This window comes from Lachnellula hyalina (assembly GCF_007821495.1).
Source record: "Lachnellula hyalina strain CBS 185.66 chromosome Unknown contig00005, whole genome shotgun sequence".
Classification (NCBI taxonomy): domain Eukaryota; kingdom Fungi; phylum Ascomycota; class Leotiomycetes; order Helotiales; family Lachnaceae; genus Lachnellula; species Lachnellula hyalina.
In genome coordinates this window covers 353,417-373,127 of record NW_022157119.1, presented here as the reverse complement: position 1 = coordinate 373,127, position 19,711 = coordinate 353,417, and the positions used below count along the sequence as shown (strand labels likewise).

The window sequence follows — 19,711 nt, the reverse complement described above, 5'->3', positions numbered from 1 at the left end:
TTCAGCTGTCAGTTTTGCAAGCTAAAAAGGCTAAGTGCTCTTACACTGTAGATAGGAACTGAACATGGGACCAATTGCTGTTGCACAGTTAATGATTGCGAGACGCTGTTATGGGTCAGAATGCGTGTGAAGATAATGTGCCAAGATCATCTGAGCGTACCCTTGCAAGTTCTGCCTTCTGGTACCATCCTCCACACATATAGACAACTAAGGCAGGTGTCAGGAGAAGAGGCTAATGATGACTTTGATTGGTCGTTTCTCTACTCACTTGCGGAGTAATGGCCACTAGATCATATGTTAGCTGACCACAAGAACAGAACTCAGAGAAGGGATTCTTACGTTTCAAATATTCCAACCAAGAATCTCAGAACATACATATGGAGAGGTGTTTTCATGCTGGCCTGGGCGAAAGTGCTTGCTGAGTATTAGCAATGGCATGAGCAGTAATGTTTGAAGATATTTACCAGATAGTCCATCCTAGTTCCATGGCTCTTCACGGAAAGATTAGTCCACGAAAGAAAAATTGCTTTACCTGTTGTTCCAAAACTTACGGTATAAACCATCTTGGATTGACTCTCGTGAGCAAGAGATTACAAGGCCAAAGTCCAAGGATATTAGCAACGCTGTAAGCGGTCTACCAAGTGAAATGTAGTTAGTGAAATAGTAGGACTCGTCGCCTTGGGATGAATTCTCACGCTTGCGTAGTTAAGTTGGTTCCCATACAGACTGAGATCTTCTTTCATCCCCGACACGAAAGCAGTATTCAGATTAGAGCTAGACTCATCAGCAATCGAATTGATACGAAAAAATCAACTTTCTTACCGGTCAATATACTTGATAAATGTCCCGAGACACCCAAAGGTCATAAGGGTCAGGTCCAACTACCATGAAAGTCAATCAATATCCAATGACTAAGAACTCTCAGGACGCACTTTGAATAGCAAATGGCGCTCCTGATATCGATATTAGTAACATATACCAGGTAACATGACTGCGGGTGTTGCATACCTCTGGCGACTTATCCCACGTATCCCAAAAGTAACTCCTCCAGGTTCGCTCCCGAAACGATACGTCGACCCCATTCTCGACCCCAGCTGGTTTTGCATGTCTAATATCTTTCCGCTCGACGTTGTCTTGCAATTTTGGTTGACTCATAGTACTCCACAGCTATAGCTAGGTTTTCACTTCAGACAAGTTAGGAGCAATTACGCTAACGATCCCAAAACGAAAAGCAAACGATGTAATAAGGATTTCCAGAATTGTCGTTCTGATATAAATACAAACCTGTCGCTTTGTTAAGCTAACTTCACTCCAGCTCCGTTACGCTCTGGAATTGACAGCTAGCACGGCATCAAGACTAGAATCACGTATTTTTGAAAGTGGTGGATCTCTCAGCAGATCGAATTAGTGACCGATCCATAAGTAGCCTTTTCATTGGAGGCTGCTTGCTCGGCGAACTGGACAAGGCCCATTCTTGCTAGCTTTCATATTAATGCTTCACGTAAACAAATTATGACAGAATGTTATGGCACCAGTTTTTCCACTATTGCACCATTCATTTAATAGCTATTGTCCGGTTTCAGGCGTTTCTCTACCACTGTCCTCAGTTCTTAAATGGCTTTGCGCGCTAATATTACCTGACTCAACCTTTTAGAACAAGTTCAGTTGAAATTCTAGATTTCGAGTTCTTTTATACTATCAACCCTATAAGACAACGCTTCAACTGTCGCCTTATGTCGTCTGCCTCGACCGCTTCGGCGACCGCGAAGAATTTCGCAGCAGATAACACCTCCAATTCCCTTCTCCAGCTAGAAGCCTTTGATATCCCATCTTCACGAAATGTCCACGGCAATGCCTTCCCTCTCGGTCTGCGCCCAACCGTGTCGACAGAAAATCCTTCTATCGAAGACGTGACAGCTCACATCAGAGAGCTGGCAGATCAGGGAATAATCCAGAGCCTGCTAACTAAACGTAAGCTTGACTTGAAATGTATTACTGATTTGAGAACCTGACAAGCGACTAGACGGCGTGATACTTTTCCGTGGCCTTTCCGTTACTGATGCCGCAGCCTTTTCCGCCTTTACTGAATCATTCAAGTTTCCAAAACACTATCAAGAAATTGGCCTCGCGGGAAAGAGATCCATCGTGGCTGGAAATGTCAAGACTGCTAACGAGGAGCCACCTGATGTGAAGTTCTATTACCACACCGAATACGGCCGCAGTGCGGATTACCCAGATATTCTCTTCTTCTATTCGGAGATCGTTCCGGAACAAGGTTTGCGCTCCTCGTTCTCAGCATGCAGAAGTAGGGACTGATATAACATCAAAAAAGGCGGACAAACTCCAATACTGTCCTCAATAGAGCTTTGCGACCGACTCGAGAAAGACCTGCCCCAGTTCTACCATGACCTCACAACCAAAGGCATCATCGGCCGGCAATACTTCCCAGCGCCCAACACCGATGAGGCCAAGACCATCGGTTGGAACTGGAAGGACTCGTATGGCTTTGATATCCAACCCAACGACTCCCTCAACGTCCAACACTCCAAAGTCGCCAGCGTGCTTGCCTCGAAGCTGCAAGCAAAGGCGGAATGGCAATCCAACGGCGCGCTGCACGTCCTCCAGACACTGCCCGCAATCCGCCGCGTGAAGAGCACGAATAAGCCTACGTTCTTCAACGGCTTTGCGGGCGTGTATGGTAGGGGGCGCGATAATGGGGCGCTGGAGCCGCCGTACCGTGGGGTAGATGGAGGGGTTCATCTCCCGACTACGTATGGAGATGGGAGCGAAATTCCTGTTGAATACCTAGAGCGTCTGCTAGAAATCCAGGACGAGATTGGATTCTTGACACCCTGGCAGCCGGGGGATGTAGCGTTGATTGATAACCAGACTGTACAACATGCGCGGACGCCGTGGGTAGGGAAAAGGTCTCTGCTTGTGAGCTTGTGGGAGGGCCATGAGAGGCTGGGAGCGATGTAGGAGCGTACCTACAGTACAGAACAATCCAGGTAGTTCCGTTATTAGAAGAGATTTCAACTTATTGAAGACAACCGTTTAGTAATTAAGTAAAGCTCAGAATGCCCAAAAAGCCCTGGTATATACCGTACATGCCTTCTTCATCCCACTTTTGACGGATGACAGTGATTTATAGTGACGGACGTTATCGCGCGTCTTGACAGCATGGGTCCGTGACCACCGTCACGCAATATATGAAGACGTGCACACCATTGTCGAGGCTAACCGATGGTAACAAATTGGTCTTTTCTGCGGGCTTTTTTACTGGGTGTACGAGTATATTTTGGCCTTTCTAGCAGTTCTAGCTTGTGAGCATGTGTAAGGATACTGTTCTGCAGTGTAAAGTGTACTATAATATGATTGCAGGAGTCTTCTGGTTCCATCTAGCCTGTTTCTGTCATAGCCTGCTATAGCAAGGCTAAGGTATAGTGGAGTGGTCTGGTGGTCCTACTAGAGGAGCTTAGTCATCAACACTTTTCCTACCAGGGAGCTTCTAACTTGAATTTACACGATGCATTTTCGCAAATTTGAAAATCACGGGGGATTTAATTTCACCTGGGATTAAGCCAATCTGCTTTTTTGTCTGATCTTCTCAGTATGTCATCATTCGATACTATACCAATTATAGACTACTCCAATTTCGCGGACCCAAATTCCAAAGAACAAGAACTGGAGAAGTTAAAAGAGGCGATTTTCAAGATTGGGTTCTTATACCTCATTAATACTGGTATCGAGGTATAGATACTATGGCTTTCGCAAATTAGTTGTATTCAAAGCGTCGCCCTTTTATTTGTTTATTTCAAGTTCGTCGTGTTATCCCGAGGCTTATAATAATATATTTTCTAGTCCTCTGTCGATGACATCTATGCGCTCCTACCAGGTCTCTTCGCGCTTTCCGACAAAGAGAAGGAACTGTGCAGCATGCTAAACTCGCCATCATTCCTAGGCTATACGAAGTTAGGGGCTGAGTCAACTGCAAAGGCAACTGATATGCGAGAGGTATGTTGAAGATATATTATATGCTAGAACAATAATTCGGGATTTGATAAAATGGCATTGTAGCAATTCGATTTCGGAACTGTGCCGAAAAAGCAGTGGGTAGAAGGAGATCCCCTATATAAAAGATTAGAAGGGAATAGCCAGGTTGGTACTCTCCTTTGACTGATTCGATGGCCTCAAAAATAGGAAGGCTCCTTATTTTTATGTCTGTCTCTGGCTACCAACTTACACATTACTCAGATCCCAGCACTTCCTGGGCTCGCATCAAAACTAGAGACTTACACCCAGAACATGACACACCTCTCTCATGCGTTCCTCTCTCTCGTCGGCGAATGCCTCTCCCTCCCTCCCACTACATTCCACCGCTTCCTCGGCGGCATGGACCGTTTCAAGCTTGTCAAGTACCCCGCCATAAGTGCGACTACTACAGCACCCTCCTCATTTGGCGTGGGACCTCATAAAGACTCTACCGGGCTCTTCACCTTCCTCTCCCAAGACTCCATCGGTGGCCTGCAGGTCCTGCTCAAATCAGGCAAATGGGTTGATGCACCGCCCATCCCCAGCAGCTTCGTCGTCAACATCCAGCAAGGCTTTGAGGCGATCACGGGAGGACTGTGTAGTGCAACTACACACCGTGTGTTGGTGAGAGCTTATACCTCCCCCTCCCCCTCCCTGGCTAAATTGTTTCTATCTAATGCATACCCAATGCCATTTGGACAAGGAATATAGATTTGTACTAATGTCCAAAATGCAGGCACCAAAACACAAGACGCGGTACAGCCTTCCGTTCTTCCTTGGCGTCGATCTAGATCTCACAATGGAAGACTTGAAGAGCTCGGCGAAAGATATCATAGCCAGGGTCCCTGTTGTAGATAATAATTTAAAGAAGGAGGTAGATGTGCCAAGTGAGTTCATGTCAGATGAATTTTATCGTGTGAGTGATTATTTTGATTTTTCTACGAACTGATTCATATCGTTGAACCATACTCTATTTGTTTGCATAGTGCTAATTCTGAACCGTCATCTAGTTTGGCGAGGCTCAGTTGCGGAATCGTATTGTAAGCCACAAAGATGTCGGGAAGAAATGGTATGCGGAGCTTTTCGAAAATTATGTCACAGGCGGGTGAAATGCTAGATTAGATTATATGATCCTCCCCTTTATCTCTTTAAATGAGGTTCTTAGAATCATATGATTCTATGTAGTTCGTCAAGCAATGAACGTTTTCGAACGAATATTCATACTCATCGCCATTGCACATACTGGTTCAAGTCTTTGTCCTCCCTTAACCTTTCCAAACCCTCCTCGTCCAACCCAATCTGAATCTCAATTCCTCCCTCTCCCAGCCCCACGTCATCATTGGCAGGAATACGAGGGAAAATAACAAATATTCCATCACTCAATCTCTTCGGAAACCTCAATCTCTTCACCCTGCCTAACTCCTTACCCCAATCCAGCGTATAATACAACTGGCCGGCCCATGACGTACAAGCAAGATGACGACCCTGGCTCGAATACCCCCTAGGTGCCAGACGTCCAATATCATCTACCCCTATCACCGCTGCTATCTTGTCTTTTATTAATTCGTTGTTAATGGCGAGAACCGATTCACGGATATTAAGTGCGGTATCTGCGAGATTGGCAACGTCCAATGATGGAATAGGGAGTATTGAGCGTGTTGTTACAAAAACAACGTTCCCAATGTATTCAGATGACATAGGCGGATCCATTCTCGCACGTCCGTCTACTACCATATTAAACATCGAATACGGCACATCTTTACCTAGCTTTCGCGCGGCGGTGGCACTACTCCAGACTAAGGCGCAAAGAGCATCGTTCGTTGAGATCCATCGCATTGCTTCGACTCTCATTGCTGCCTTTTTCAATCGCTCCAAAGCTTCGTCTGGGAAAAATAGTATTGCTGATGCAGTGCCTGATCCAGCAATATACTCTTGGTATGTTGCGACCTGTGTGGCAGACTCTTCTGCGGATCTGAGTTTGTATTCAGGATGATCCTCCAAGCAACCATTTCCTTTCCCGTTCAGAAGTGGCGTTGTGTCGGTCCATTCGGGCTTGATGAGAAGTGAGCCATCGTCGCCACGGCAGTACGATGCTAATAGTTTCATGATCATGAAAATGCCTGCTTCATCAACAACATTGTGGTGAACGGCTACAGTAAGGATCAGACCGCCGTGTATAAAGTTTGCCTGTACCAATAATACCCTCGAATGGTTTGCACCCAATTCGGGGATAACGAGTTTGAATTCCACCGCATCTGGAGGAAAGTCTTCCTTTCGAATGGTCTCGTAATCATATGTCTCTCTCAAATCTCTCCTAGTAAGGATCTCTTCTGCCGTAAAGAATGGAGACTGTACTGCTAGTGTTCCTATCTGAGGAGCTTGTTTCATCAATCCTACACTTCCTCCAATGATAGGAAAAGCAGAAATGGATTTCGCCAATGCATCGCGAAGGGTGGTAAGGATTTTCTCGGGGTTCTCGTTTGTGCAAAAGTATATAAGTTTAGCAGTATGAATCCGTGGTGATAGGTGGTCGATGGGAGCGAGTTGGTGGACGAAACATTTGCCATGTCCATTTGCGGAATCCATTTATGCGAACTGTCGATTAAGCCACGTGTGTCTGCATAGAATTATTAAGTCTTCTATGTAGTATGGCGAGGTTATAAAATCCGACTCACGATTTATATCAAAGTTCAAAGTAAAGTCTTTAATATCTCTCCACAGCTCTTAAAAATACTGAATGTTTGCCAAGTAGTCCAATCGGTAGTGTCATTTTAGTTTATTCCAGGGATAGCTTTGATCAGTATGCGCTATTGGGACCCTTACGCCACTCCCGAATCTTAGAAGCTGAGGCTTCGACTAACTCCGCAGTAGCGTATGCTTATGCTGATCAGTCTATCAAATGTTAGTAATTCGTACGCCGCCAGTACCTATTAGGCGGTACTAGTGCATTACTTGGTAAATATAACGTTTGAAGCTCCTCGGACATACTCATGTCGCCGAGGTGTGGAACGGACTCTAATCGGAGCAATACAATTGGTGCCGATAGAAAATTGACGCTTTTGAATCCATAGTTCCTTTTAAACCCTTGAGAAAATCACCAACGTAGCTAATGAAAGCCTGTATTTCTAAGCATCTCGGGTATTATCATAATTACGCAGCAATTGATCTACTATAGCATGTCTATATCTACTAATATGTCGATCTTCAGCTAGTGAGTTAGATGAGTATAATAGGTAGATCTTAATGTACATTTACTTCTACCTAAACCTTGTGCCAAAAATGCATTGAAAGTTTCTTCCAACTTGTGTCTTTTGCTAGCAAGATACGATAGAAAGGCGCTTTAGGCTATGCGTAGTAGGAAGTGCGCATGTCCTAAATGATACTTTATAACTACTTATTTTCTGATATATATAGCCATACCATAATCCGTTATTCTGCACTTAGAAACAATGCACACCCCTGTATGCTCCACATTACTCTATAGAGTCTCGGCCCAATAGTCATCTTCCATGTACTTGCCCCTGCAGTGCGTCTACTAGGCTTCGCACAACGGAAGCCGAAACTCCTTGTATGTAGAATCCTAATCTCGGCATAGATTGACATAGCTTTTCTTAAACAGGTCAATCGTCATATTGAAAGCTTGGACGATTGCTAACGCTACTCTTACGCAACTGTTCTCGCTTCCTTATGCTCTCTATATCATATCACTCTTTTCGATTATACTCACCAGCTGTTTATTATACCGACAATGTTCTCTCCAGTATTACTTTTGATATTTCTTCTCGCCGCCATTCTATTCAAACTTCTTTCTGATGCTTTTAAGAAAAGGAAAATCTCTGCTGAAGCATCAGCACGAGGATGCGCGAGCCTTCCCATCCTACCCAGAAAAGGCTTCCTAGGGTTAGGAAGACTGTCTGAAATTTCAAAGGCAAACAAGGAAGGAAGGAGTCCACAATGGTTCATAGAGAAGTTTGATGAAATAGGAAAGGATGTCCATACATTCAAAGCATCAGCGTTGGACTACGAGTTAATCGTTACTCGCGATCCGGAGAATGCAAAAGCTATGTTCTCTACACAGTCCAGAAACTTTGAGATCAGTCCTCACAGGAGAGATATCTGGAGTCCCCTGTTAGGTGATGGTATCTTTACAGCGCAAGGAGAGCAATGGAAGCACTCACGTCAGCTGTTAAGGCCCCAAGTAAGTAAACAATTTGGCTTTGCAAATTTGCAGTAACAAATGGCTAAATTGGTCTATCTTCAGTTTTCACGCAACCAAATTTCGGATTTAGATCTCGAAGAGCAGCATATTCAATCACTTCTGAATCTAGAAGTACTGAAATCCGGAGAACAAGGCTGGACCCAACATATCGATCTAGCACCATTGTTCCTAAATTTCACCTTGGATGTAGCCACAGAGTTTCTCTACGGACGATCAGTCAACTCTCAAAGTGCGCACAACCCAGACATAAATAAAGGTATCGAACTCGACTCTGGATTCTCCTATCACCTTGACGCTGGTAAATCCTGGCTCTACACAAAAGGACTCTTTGGGCGTTGGAATCGCCTTGTATATTCTCCACAACTCACAAAGCACTGCAAAGAAGTCCACCGCTTCGTAGACGAGTTGGTCGTAGGGAAGTTGAACCAACCTGCCAAATTAAACGCGGATTCTGATCGCTTCTGCCTTCTCAATGAACTTGCGAAATCTACACAAAATCCTTTGGAATTACGAAACGAGACATTGCAGATTCTGAACGCTGGACGGGACACTACAGGCGCATTATTGGGCTGGGTATTTTACTTTCTCGTCCGCAACAATCGCGTTTTTGACAAATTGCGTGGAATCATCCTTACAGACTTTGGCCGGGATCGTACTGGCGAAATCATATTCGAGAAGCTCAAACAATGCCAATATCTAAACCACTGTATCCAAGAGACATTAAGGGTGGCAAGTGTAGTTCCTATCAATGAACGCGTGTGTACTAGCGATACAACTCTTCCGCGTGGTGGAGGTGAAGACAAGCTGCAACCGGTGTTTTTGCGCAAAGGACAGAGAGTGTTAATTGTGAATCACGCCATGCAACATCGCTCTGATCTGTGGGGTCCAGATGTTGATGAGTTCAAGCCGGAGAGGTGGGAAAAGAGGATAGCTGGATTTGAGTTTGTACCTTTTGCTGCCGGACCAAGGAAATGCATTGGTCGTAAGTCATGGAAACTCATTTCCCAAAGTCTAACACTAATGCTTGCAGCAGAACAATTCGCTCTTACAGAAACGGCGTATGTAATTATACGGTTCCTCCAACGGTTCGATAAGATCGAGAACAGTGAAGAGCCTGGTCCGCCGTTCTTTCAGTACATATTTTCAAATAGGAGTGGCACAGGCGTGCAGGTCAGGTTACACGAGGCGGACACATAAGGCGTAAGGAAAACAGGGGACAGATTTCAGGATACTATTGCTTTGTCAATTTAGATCATCTAGGGGTTTCGGATGTGACTAGACTGAAGTCTCCTTGCTTATATCTCTAGCGAGAAAGGGGTCTCGGCATGCTTTAGATATGGATCAAGTAATAAAAATTTCATTTGCCAATTAGATTTACAGCGATATGAGCAACCAAGTTCTAAACTCCCAAAGCATGATCCCATTTTATGGCTTTTATTCCACATCTATTACAGAGCACTATAATGCATAGTCGTCCAAAACGCATCGATAATCGTTGAACCAGAGGTCACGAAAGAAGTGAGAGATACTTCATAGAGCTGTTCAGCACCAAATGTCAGCTGTGCAGTGGCGCTGGCTTCAAATAGAGACGTTTCGATGGACATAATATGGATGGATGGATGGAAAGTCTGATGAATGACAAGTTGCCAGAAAATAAAATAAGCAGCACGTTGTATGGGTCGCAAATATCAAAGTTCTCCACAGTAAGTAGCCGGGAGGATTTAACTGCTACTGGCAGGTGTTTACGTGGAATGGGGAAAGTTGGTAAATGACTCATGTGGTAGGTAGAGGCCAACACCTTGGCAGGAAGATAGAGGTTAAAAGCGTGGAAATAGATCTGCAAATGGATACGTGTTCGAGAATACTGTTATCTAGCCTCGGTATTCTCGGGGTGAAACCTTAGTTCCTGATACCCAACTTGGGCCTAATGTTGGAGGATGAATTGAGATATAAAAGATACCCTATAATAATTGCCTAACTTATTACTAGAGCCTTGCTGCTATTCGTTTCCTAATGTCTGATACTGCAGACTGTTTAGCTTAAAATGACGGAGGCTGAAATGCAGGCTCTGCAAATATAATTGGCTTTTCACCTAGTCCATATTCTAGAACGGTAAGAATATGCAGACTAATTAACAATAAAGTAAGGCAAGCTCTATGATGCAGTATCTCAAAAGAGAATTCAATTACCTAGCGCTTCCCACAATACTACACATTCAACTATCTAGTAGTTTAATTAAGCTTTTTCTGTCTATGATCGACGAAGGTTAATGCAGGGCTCCACATGTGCCCTGCCCTAATCCATGTTCCCTGCAATAACCTAACTTAACTTGAATCCGGCAAGGGCCTTGAATAAACGGCACGTAATCGGCCGTGCTCATCTGCTTTCTTCAACGTCCAACTATCTAGGAATGCTAGTTTTAAGCGGGTCTATTACGGAATAGTTCCAAAAATTCATCGACCTTTAACGATCTATAGATGAGACCTAATCGACGATCATTTCTTTAGCTAAACTTCTAGCATCAGATTCAATGATGAATATCCGCGTTTTGTACTTTTATAGCAGCTTGCTTCGTAGGCAGTATATGGGCGTGGAAGACCGGACAGAATGTCTAGCACAGCATTCCCGGCTTCTAATTCGTTAAAATAATATGTGATAAGATACCTCGCGCAAAGGGCGCAAAGGGGGTATTCTTCCCGCTGGGATCCAGTTTTCTCTTATACTTCTTCTTCCTAACGATACTCGATCTCACAGCCGTGGCCCCCGGAAGCCGAGCGGGGCGTCACCTAATCTGCTCTACGTGTTCGTGCAGCGTTGAAACTTGGTCATAATCCTAGTCAGGCAGATCTTAATCTACTATTTGGGAACGTCCTCCAGTATCGATATTGAAGTTATGGGTCCCTGTCCTGCATAAGTTCCTGACAACTTGCCTCTAGCTAGGGATTGGATACTACCCCACACATTACTTCTCATCATAAGCATAACATATAACTAAGCAATTATTTTACTATATATCTTTATTGTGAGAATAATAATACAAAAACATGCCTATCCAACCCTCATCATCTCACGCCCAATACACTAGCGACCCCATCACACACTTCAAAAATACCCCCTGGTGTGCAAAACTACTCTCCAACAAATCCATTATCCATGTCGCTATTCCAGATCGCAGACCGAAGCTTAACAGCGAATACACACTCGTAAAAGAGACACTCAACTCCAAATCAACTGTTCGTGCTTGCATCACCTCTTTCTGTTTGCCTAAGAGGACCGAGGGTCTGAGACCGGGTGAAGAGAAAAAGAACCCATTTATAGAAATCAACACCTTGCTCGATCTAGGCAGCGGCATCAATAGCTTTGCACAAACATGCCATGGAGGGATCATGGCGACGGTACTCGATGAGGTTATGGGGACTGCGGCTTGGCAACAGTCAGGAGGTAAGTAGAGCAAGATTTCCGTTCCTTATTGATTAATTTCTCGTGACAGACAATGGAGCATACACTATAGATATGTCCCTAAAGTTCAAGAAGAAACCCTTTTCCTATTCCCTTGTATTTATCATTCCAATGACTGCTGCGATTATCTAGCGCATTTCGCGACGCCCCTTTTCCTACCATTCTACCATTCTTTTATTTCAATATAATCATGATTAATCTATAACTATTTACTATACTTCCAAACAGGACTCAATATAGCTTTCTATTATCTTATTTTATGTTTCTAACATTTTTAACTTAGAGATACTATATGATCTGTATCTGTCCCCACCTTCACGCCACCCCCACTTTATTCTTCCAGTATAAAATTTCCTTCTATCAAATCAGATTGATTTACTTCATGATTGCAACTGTATTAGCTGATACAGCTCACCTCCCTTTAACCCAGCAGGTAGTATTATAAAGCGCAGGCCAAACCCCAGCAAAATGGCATCAACCGAAGTCGGCAATCTCTTCTCAGTCAAGGGACGAGTAGCCCTCGTTACTGGAGGAACGAGTGGAATTGGACTTATGATTGCAAAGGTATATCCTCTCTACTCTTGAAGAACGTCAACTCAACAATCCAGGGACTGGTAGCAAACGGAGCGAAAGTCTACGTTTGCGGTCTAGAATCCGATCCAATCAAAGAAGTTGAAGCAACATTAAATGATCATGGAAAAGCTTCTGGTGGTACAGCAGTGGGGTACGAACTTTATTGTTTTTGCATGCATCAACTAATGAGGCACAGATTTCCATGTGATTTGACATCGAAACATGGCGTCGAAGCTATCTCTCTCTTCCTCCGTACTCAAGAGTCTCATCTGGATATCCTCATATCCAACGCTGGCATCCGTCGCGATCCCCCACAATCATGTGACGTGCTCACAGCTCCCCTGGCCGAACTGCAAGCTTCTCTCTGGTCATCTTCATATTCGGATTGGAACCTATCTTTTCAAGTCAATACAATGGCTCATTACTTCCTGTCCGTTGCACTTGTTGATCTGCTCGCAGCGGTAGGAGATGCAATAATGCCGGATGGTACAAAAGGGAAGGATCATGGAAGAGGAGTCGTCGTTGTGACGAGTTCGATTGCTAGTCTGCATAATGCCACAAATGTTGATATGATGAGCTATGCTACAACAAAGGCTGCTACTGATCATCTTGTTGCATTGTTAGCAAGCAAGTTTGCTAGGTGGTATGTGAGAGTGTGTGGTATCAATCCTGGATGTAAGTTTTCTGCCACGTTGCTGGCGTTTCTGACATTTCTAGTCGTCCCAAGCAATATGAATCCAATGGGAACAGGTGCCGGTGCAGATATTTTTGGTGATCTCGTTCAAAAGGTCCCTGCTAAACGAGCTGGATCGATGGATGATCTGGCTGGAGTGGTGTTGTTCCTTGTAAGTAAAGCAGGCGCGTATGTCGACGGTAGAAGTATTGCAATTGATGGAGGACGGACTTTATTTGCAAATGGACAGATTTGAGGCTATCAAGGTTGAGTATGGGGGTTCGTCAAATAATAAACCAATAAATTGAAGACCTAACTATATAACTTTAACGCTCGTTCTGGCTATAATGTTCAGCATTAGCGAGCAGACCTTATACCCTTCTAACAGCAATAACCCACGCAATGAAATCCCACAATGCCCATCTAGATTGCTCCAACCCATCAACCCTTATTACCAACGCTACCCAAATCATTACCAGCCCCTACCATGTCTACCTCCTAGTAGTTTGGTCCGCCTCTTCCACTTTCCCTATCACTCAACAAAATATTGTCTTTCTGAGCCTTCCTTCCAATGATAGCCCCAGGATGAACAATATTAAAACCAACCATGACCCCAAGCATAAGTATGGCGTCGAAAACGTACAAGTAGACCTCACTAGATTCCAATGGCCCCGTATTCCCTCCCGCAAACTCGATCACACGAAACACGGATCTGATCAAGATCAAAAGGCTTGCAGAGTACAGAGCAAACATATATTTCTGCCAAGGGACAGCCAGAGACTCTTGCGTCGGCGATCCAGCGAGTCGTTTGTGGAAGATGCTGCTTGTTATGACAAATATTCCGAAGAAGATAATTTGAATGAAGAGACCGCCGAGGACAATGAACTTTCCGCTGTTTTGGGTCTTCTGTTGAGCCATCAATCCTCCCCCTATTTATCGTCAGCTTGCCAATCCCGACGGAAAAAGATACATACCTCCTGCTTGCACAAGAAATGCAACCACGTCACCGCAGACAAAAATCTTGGTCAACCTGCTAGCTCGAATGGGAGCTACACTTTCGCCTCGTGTCGCAAGGACAATACGACCTAGAATCATGTATATGGATGCCGCGAAGAGGGCTGGTGCGACAAGGATCGTCAATGTTTGCATGATAAATATGGACATGTCGGTTTCATCGTTGTGAGCAAGTGCTCGCCCGACATATCCTATGCATTCAACTGCCAAAATCAGCAACATTCAAATGTACAAGGGAAGTGACTAACGCAAGCCTCCGATGATCAATGGAATGAAGTAGTATGTTCGAGCCCTCGCAGCTTGGGAGATATGGAGAAGTGTGGTAATAGCAAAGCAGGCAACGAATATAGCTGCAGCTATGAGAGAAGGATGATATCTAAAATGGTCAGTTGCAATCAGGCGGTAATGAATAGGCGCTTCGTCTCTTTCTTACCTGTAGAAAACGAAAGCATTGGGGTCAGAGGATGTCATGATGGAGGGTTGGAGTGCTGGAGAATATACAATAGAAAACTACTAGAAAACTCGACAACTAGAGAGAATGGATAGAAATCTGAACTTGAACTACCTACTTAAATCGGAGGGTCATCTTGAATATGTAGTCACGGCAGAGACTCAAAAGAGGCACAGGTTACGGCCAGAGCACAATGCTGTACCTGCATGGTACACTAAAGCAGGATCATATGAATCTGGTACTCTGTTTCTAGTAATACGAGAGAAAGACTCAGGCCGCGAGAAGTGAAAAAGGGGGACGCGACAGAAGGGGCGCGGCGTGGCCTCGCTTATTGCACTTCGCCTCTAAGCCAATCAAAGACAGCTCTGTCCGAAGGAAGATTGGTAAGGATGTAGTTGCTGCGCCACCTTGCGTGTCCTTAATAACACGAGGCTGCCATACCCAACGTATAGAACGACGTCCGATTCGATCCTGATCTTTTCTATACGGTTACAGTCCTGAGGCTTGAGGATATTTGTTTCTGCTCCACGTCCAGACGGCTGCTGGTAGAATGACGAAAGAGCCTCGATTGATAAAGGCAAGGAGGCCTCACCATAAAAGCCGAACGGGGTGCGTTCAATGTAAAGTCAGAAAGGTCAAGGTATGCAATGCAGTGCTTTCATCAGGGATAGAGTGAAAGGGCGTTTCGTATACCTTTCACGTACAGTCTCGTGGCGTCTAGATGTATTTGTTGTCCTTTATTCTATCCGCGGACTTCGCGGTCTTTACAAGTACTCTGCCTGCTTCATTCTGTCTCTGGACTTCGCGAATTTTAAAGGTTTTCGCTCTGCTTAATCCTGTCTTCAATGCCGAATAATCAAGAATTTTTGACAAGCGAATGACCGAACGCCGAACGGGCGATAGAAGGCTCCGAAGTCGAGAAGGCTTAGCTGAGGCTCCTGAGCGAGTAATGAAGTCCTCATTCTCCCAATGCTTTCAAAGTCGAGTCCAGATATAAATCCTCATTATAATATACCAGTCAAATCCTAGGGATTCCCATTTCTCTCGCTGCTGTCTGTAGTAATTGACTACCCCTAACTTACTGACGAATCTAAAGTGTGATGAGCAAAAACCAATATGTTCAAGATGCAAAGGTTACAAAACAGAATGTTCCTTTCTTCAGACTCACCCTCTGAAGAGGGACGCTCCAATTGTCCAGTCCATGCTATCAGGCCCGACTCCCGGGTCTTCAATTCCAAATACACCAAGCTCAGCACCGACTTTCTCAACTGAAACACTCAGTCCATCCCCCGCCCTTCTACACTCTCTTCCCATAGAAAACTTCACAATGCTTGACCTCGAGTTATTGCATGCTTGGATGACCAATGGTGCTGCAACCTTCTTGGACTATCGAGAATCTGATGTCCATGTCTTCACGACCACGGCCATTCAAATCGCTTTCCAATACCCATTCCTCATGCACCAGATTCTCTCTCTCGGCGCTCTCTACCTCGCACACGTCAATCCGCAAAAGGCGTCTCTCTATGAACACGCATCTGATAACCATGCAGCAATTGGAATTACACTGTTCCAGCCTCAAATCGGTAACATGGACGTGGAAAATTGCCACGCATGTTTTGCCTTTTCAACGCATCTCTTTTTGCTAGCATGGGCTAATCAGGACGTCACTAAGCCGTCGACAATATTCTTCGCGCCTAGCCAAATGACAGACTCGGAAACGATTACTATCCAATGGGTGAAATTGCACCGAGGCGCCATGCAACTAATAACAGACTTCTGGTCCGTTCTTGAACACGGCCCATTGCGAGTATTGTTTGATAATTGGGCTGGTCTTGACCCACATCGTGAAGATCCCGTCGAAGATTCGGTACAGCCGCATCTTGACAATCTGGCCGAAGCTTGGATCTCTGGATCAACGACAGCGTCTGAAAAGGAAGTTCTCTTCAAGACTCTTGGACTTCTGCGTCGTGTTTTCAGCATGATGTCTTTCGTTCCACACATTGGGAACTTACATATTGTCATGGCCTGGTTTTCGTGGATCCCGACTCGATTTCTAGTGATGCTGGAGAACAAGGTCCCAGAAGCGCTGTTAATTGTGTCGTATTATTGCGTGGCGTTGCAACAGATGGGTCATGTCTTTTGGCTTACGGGAAAGGCGGGGAATCTATTGAAGACGGTTGTTGATGTTCTGGGAGATGGATGGGAACGATGGACGAGGTGGCCGATAGAGCAAGTTTTAGGAGTTGATGGGTTGAAGGAATTTTCTGTTGATAGTAAATAGAGGTAGGAGTGGTAGAATCTTTTTCTAGGTGTTTAGGAGTGTCCAACTCGGTCCAGGTTTGGGAGTGGGCGTTGCTTTAAGGGAAGCAAGGGATTTATGCTGAATGACACATCTATGATTTAAAATATGTAATGAATCCCATCCTCTCCAGATTTGCACCACATGAAATGAAAGACGATGTTCTCAACTCGCAAAAAGGGTTCAGGTTAAATCCGTTAAATCCGCTATCGCTATCAGTAGAAGTCATACAAGGATTATCACTCTCCAAATATTCCTAATCATCTATCATCCCTCACATCCATCGTGAACAATTGTTATCTCTTTCTATGCATGCAACAAGGTATTCATTGCCATATACATGCGCTCGATGCTTTCGAGCTTCATCACAACATAATGCCGTCTCGACTGGATCCAAACCCAGATCCTTCTCCTACCTCTCGCCACTTCGAAACTCGCCCATTAAAGCGAAGGTGAACGAAGACGTTTCACAAATCGAGGCTCAAATACTTGAGAAATCATCTCAAAATGGAGAGAAAGAGCAAGGAGCTATGTCGAGACGGCTCGCAGAAGCTACAGAGGATGCCCTTCTGGAAGGTGGCCGGGCTGGCAGGAGAGCAGTGGAGGAGGCCGGATTCTCGGAAGATCTGAAGCAGAAGCTCCTAGAAAAAGTCGAGGCACACAAGTTCCGTTCAGAGAATGCATCGGCATTTGCACATGCTGGACTATCATCAAACGTTGGTAAAGGCTCGCAGGAGATTGCCTCTGCACAGGCATGGACAGGCGAAGAAGGAGCCGAGGATACGATGCTTCGAATGCTTGACGATGCACGCAAGCCGTTGAAACCTGGCCTACGAGGCCCTTCGAAAATCCCAAGTCCAATCATCGATTTACGATTGAAGCGGGTGCCGAAGCAAAGGCCAGGAGAACGGCTCGCGAATGCCAGAGACAAGACGTCTCTCTATGTAATCTCAAAGGATAGTCAAATGTCGGACAAGGAGAGGGCTGATATGAAGAAAGAGTTGAAGGAGAGATTCACACCTGCTGCCAGAGCAATGCCCAACTCCATTCGAGGTTTGGCTGCACTTGCAAACGAGAGGATTGAGGATGCCATTGCCAGAGGCCAATTCAAGGTGAGTGTAGACGTCTTGATAGTGTTCAATACTAATGCTGTCAGAATATACCCCGAGGAAAAGCCATTGAAAGAGATGCAAGAGCAGACAACCCATTCGTGGACACTACCGAATACATCATGAACAAAATGATACAACGCCAGGATATCGTTCCTCCATGGATTGAGAAGCAGCAAGAATTAGTCAAGACAGCAACTATTTTCCGGGGCCGGCTGCGAAATGACTGGAAAAGGCATGCTGCAAGAACGATTGCAAGTCGCGGAGGAAGCTTGCAGGAACAAATGCGAACTGCAGAGCTTTACGCAGAAGCAGAGCGCGTACACAACCCCAAGAAAAGGGCTGTCGAGCAAATATCTGTACCAGCAAATGTCACAGACGACCCAGTGATGGTGAATATCATCCAACAACCGGTAGCACCTAGCCAAGCTGCCTCGATCCAAGTTTCAATGGAAAACAAAGATGTTGAAGTCACCGTCTCGAACTCAGCGTCCCCAGAACCTCTGTTTGAAGCCTCTCAAGCACCTGGCCAGCTATTAAGAGCCAATGATGCAGAGGCTCCAAAGCTTTCAATGCGTACTGCGAAGACTCCCCTCCCAGCGCCATTCCGTATTCCATCATGGGAAGCAGCCGAAGCTTCCTACCTTCAGCTCGCCGTAACCAATCTCAACAACCTCACTCGATCCTACAACCTCATGGCACCAGATCTTGCCAAGAAGCCTTACTTCTCGTTGGAACGCGAGCTCAAAGCATGCTATGCAGATGTGGCTCCTAATTTGGCACAAGACATTAAAGAGCGTGCAGCAAGGCCAGCAAGGGATCTGGTTGAAAAGATTGGGCATAGACCTGGGAGCGTGATGGAAAGATTTGGAAGGGATACGGTGAAGATTTATGATAACCAGAAGCCGTTGTATGGTTTTAAGGAGTTTTGGAGTGATTTATTTGGGGACAAGAGGACTTGAACGCTCTTTCCGCATCTGCCTTCAGTGCAATTGCGCTTACCTCTCACAATATCTTCTCACAACCACATTACACTCTTCTCGGGCTGAACAGTCATGGCTCCTCCACTCAGGCTGCCCCAAACGCAAGCTCCAGCGCGGGAAGCAGTTTCAAGAACCTTGGCAGAATTAAATTCCACCGAAACCACACAGCAGACCATTGAGAGCGGCGAGGACGAAGCAATGCCTAATGAGATGGCGGATGCCAGCATTGCTTCTGAACTTCATCCACGAAGGTCAAGGCGCTTGTCCGAACGTGGCCCGGCTCCTTCGATACCTCCTCGATCATCCGCTCCTCGAAGACCAGACATCTAGTAGCAACCTCGAAGCCAATTCCTTCAAAGACGGCAAAAGCTCTCAAAATGCCACCACAGGAGTAACTCGTCGCAGGCCCAAGACTGAATCTTCCCGAAATAAACGCAGGGGACCAACTATATCCTCGCATGCACTCGCCGACCACCGCCGATACCGAGAAATGCTGAAAAAGCACCGCAACAATGCGAGTTCATTGTACCCGACCCACTCTTCAGTATGGGCAAATGAGGATGGCAGTGTGGATAATGATATTACGCGGACTGCTGGCAGGCTGATGCAGGCTAGTTGGGAGGCTATGGGTGGGTTGAAGAGGGTGCCAGTAGATGAAGATGGTGTTCCGCTGATTGCAGGTCCGGGTATAGAGATTGATTATGATGAGGATGGGAAGCCGTTGGTTGTTCAAAAGGTCACAAAGGCTGTGAAGAAGAATAGTATTTTGGGGGGTTGAAAGATGATAGGAGGGGGTATGAGACGTGGGGTACTGTAGGTTGACACTTGTGTATATTGGTATGTTATGGATTAGGAAGCCAGCATTCAACAGAAAATAGTGGTGGAATTCCACTTGAATG

The 19,711-nt window shown here is 45.3% G+C and overlaps 7 protein-coding genes across 7 annotated transcripts; 5 read left to right on the top strand and 2 right to left on the bottom strand.

The window, feature by feature from the left end:
* Window positions 1–5,256: 5,256 nt before the first annotated feature.
* Window positions 5,257–6,618, bottom strand: easC (Acyltransferase; the record flags this gene model as incomplete). Its single annotated transcript, XM_031146233.1, has 1 exon — window positions 5,257–6,618. The coding sequence occupies one exon, from the start codon at window positions 6,616–6,618 to the stop codon at window positions 5,257–5,259; it is 1,362 nt and encodes a 453-aa protein (XP_031009440.1).
* An 863-nt stretch (window positions 6,619–7,481) lies between these two features.
* Window positions 7,482–9,448, top strand: CYP52A13_0 (Cytochrome P450; the record flags this gene model as incomplete). Its single annotated transcript, XM_031146232.1, has 4 exons — window positions 7,482–7,493; window positions 7,517–7,600; window positions 7,763–8,230; window positions 8,294–9,448. The coding sequence occupies 4 exons, from the start codon at window positions 7,482–7,484 to the stop codon at window positions 9,446–9,448; spliced, it is 1,719 nt and encodes a 572-aa protein (XP_031009441.1).
* Window positions 9,449–11,295: 1,847 nt separating this feature from the next.
* On the top strand, window positions 11,296–11,842 carry LHYA1_G001247 (uncharacterized protein; the record flags this gene model as incomplete). Its single annotated transcript, XM_031146231.1, has 2 exons — window positions 11,296–11,692; window positions 11,742–11,842. 2 exons carry the CDS (start codon window positions 11,296–11,298, stop codon window positions 11,840–11,842), a joined length of 498 nt encoding a protein of 165 aa, XP_031009438.1.
* Window positions 11,843–12,178: 336 nt separating this feature from the next.
* On the top strand, window positions 12,179–13,212 carry rhlG_1 (Rhamnolipids biosynthesis 3-oxoacyl-[acyl-carrier-protein] reductase; the record flags this gene model as incomplete). Its single annotated transcript, XM_031146230.1, has 4 exons — window positions 12,179–12,274; window positions 12,319–12,434; window positions 12,480–12,958; window positions 13,001–13,212. 4 exons carry the CDS (start codon window positions 12,179–12,181, stop codon window positions 13,210–13,212), a joined length of 903 nt encoding a protein of 300 aa, XP_031009439.1.
* A 242-nt stretch (window positions 13,213–13,454) lies between these two features.
* RTA1_1 (Protein RTA1) lies at window positions 13,455–14,480 on the bottom strand (the record flags this gene model as incomplete). The annotated part of the gene is made up of 4 exons (XM_031146229.1): window positions 13,455–13,885; window positions 13,931–14,173; window positions 14,219–14,346; window positions 14,404–14,480. Coding segments are annotated over 4 exons (879 nt in total), but the record flags the coding sequence as incomplete, so codon positions are not given.
* Window positions 14,481–15,748: 1,268 nt separating this feature from the next.
* On the top strand, window positions 15,749–16,702 carry LHYA1_G001244 (uncharacterized protein; the record flags this gene model as incomplete). The annotated part of the gene is made up of 1 exon (XM_031146228.1): window positions 15,749–16,702. One exon carries the CDS (start codon window positions 15,749–15,751, stop codon window positions 16,700–16,702), a length of 954 nt encoding a protein of 317 aa, XP_031009437.1.
* A 326-nt stretch (window positions 16,703–17,028) lies between these two features.
* On the top strand, window positions 17,029–18,791 carry LHYA1_G001243 (uncharacterized protein; the record flags this gene model as incomplete). Its single annotated transcript, XM_031146227.1, has 2 exons — window positions 17,029–17,832; window positions 17,877–18,791. The coding sequence occupies 2 exons, from the start codon at window positions 17,029–17,031 to the stop codon at window positions 18,789–18,791; spliced, it is 1,719 nt and encodes a 572-aa protein (XP_031009434.1).
* Between the last annotated feature and the right edge of the window lie 920 nt (window positions 18,792–19,711).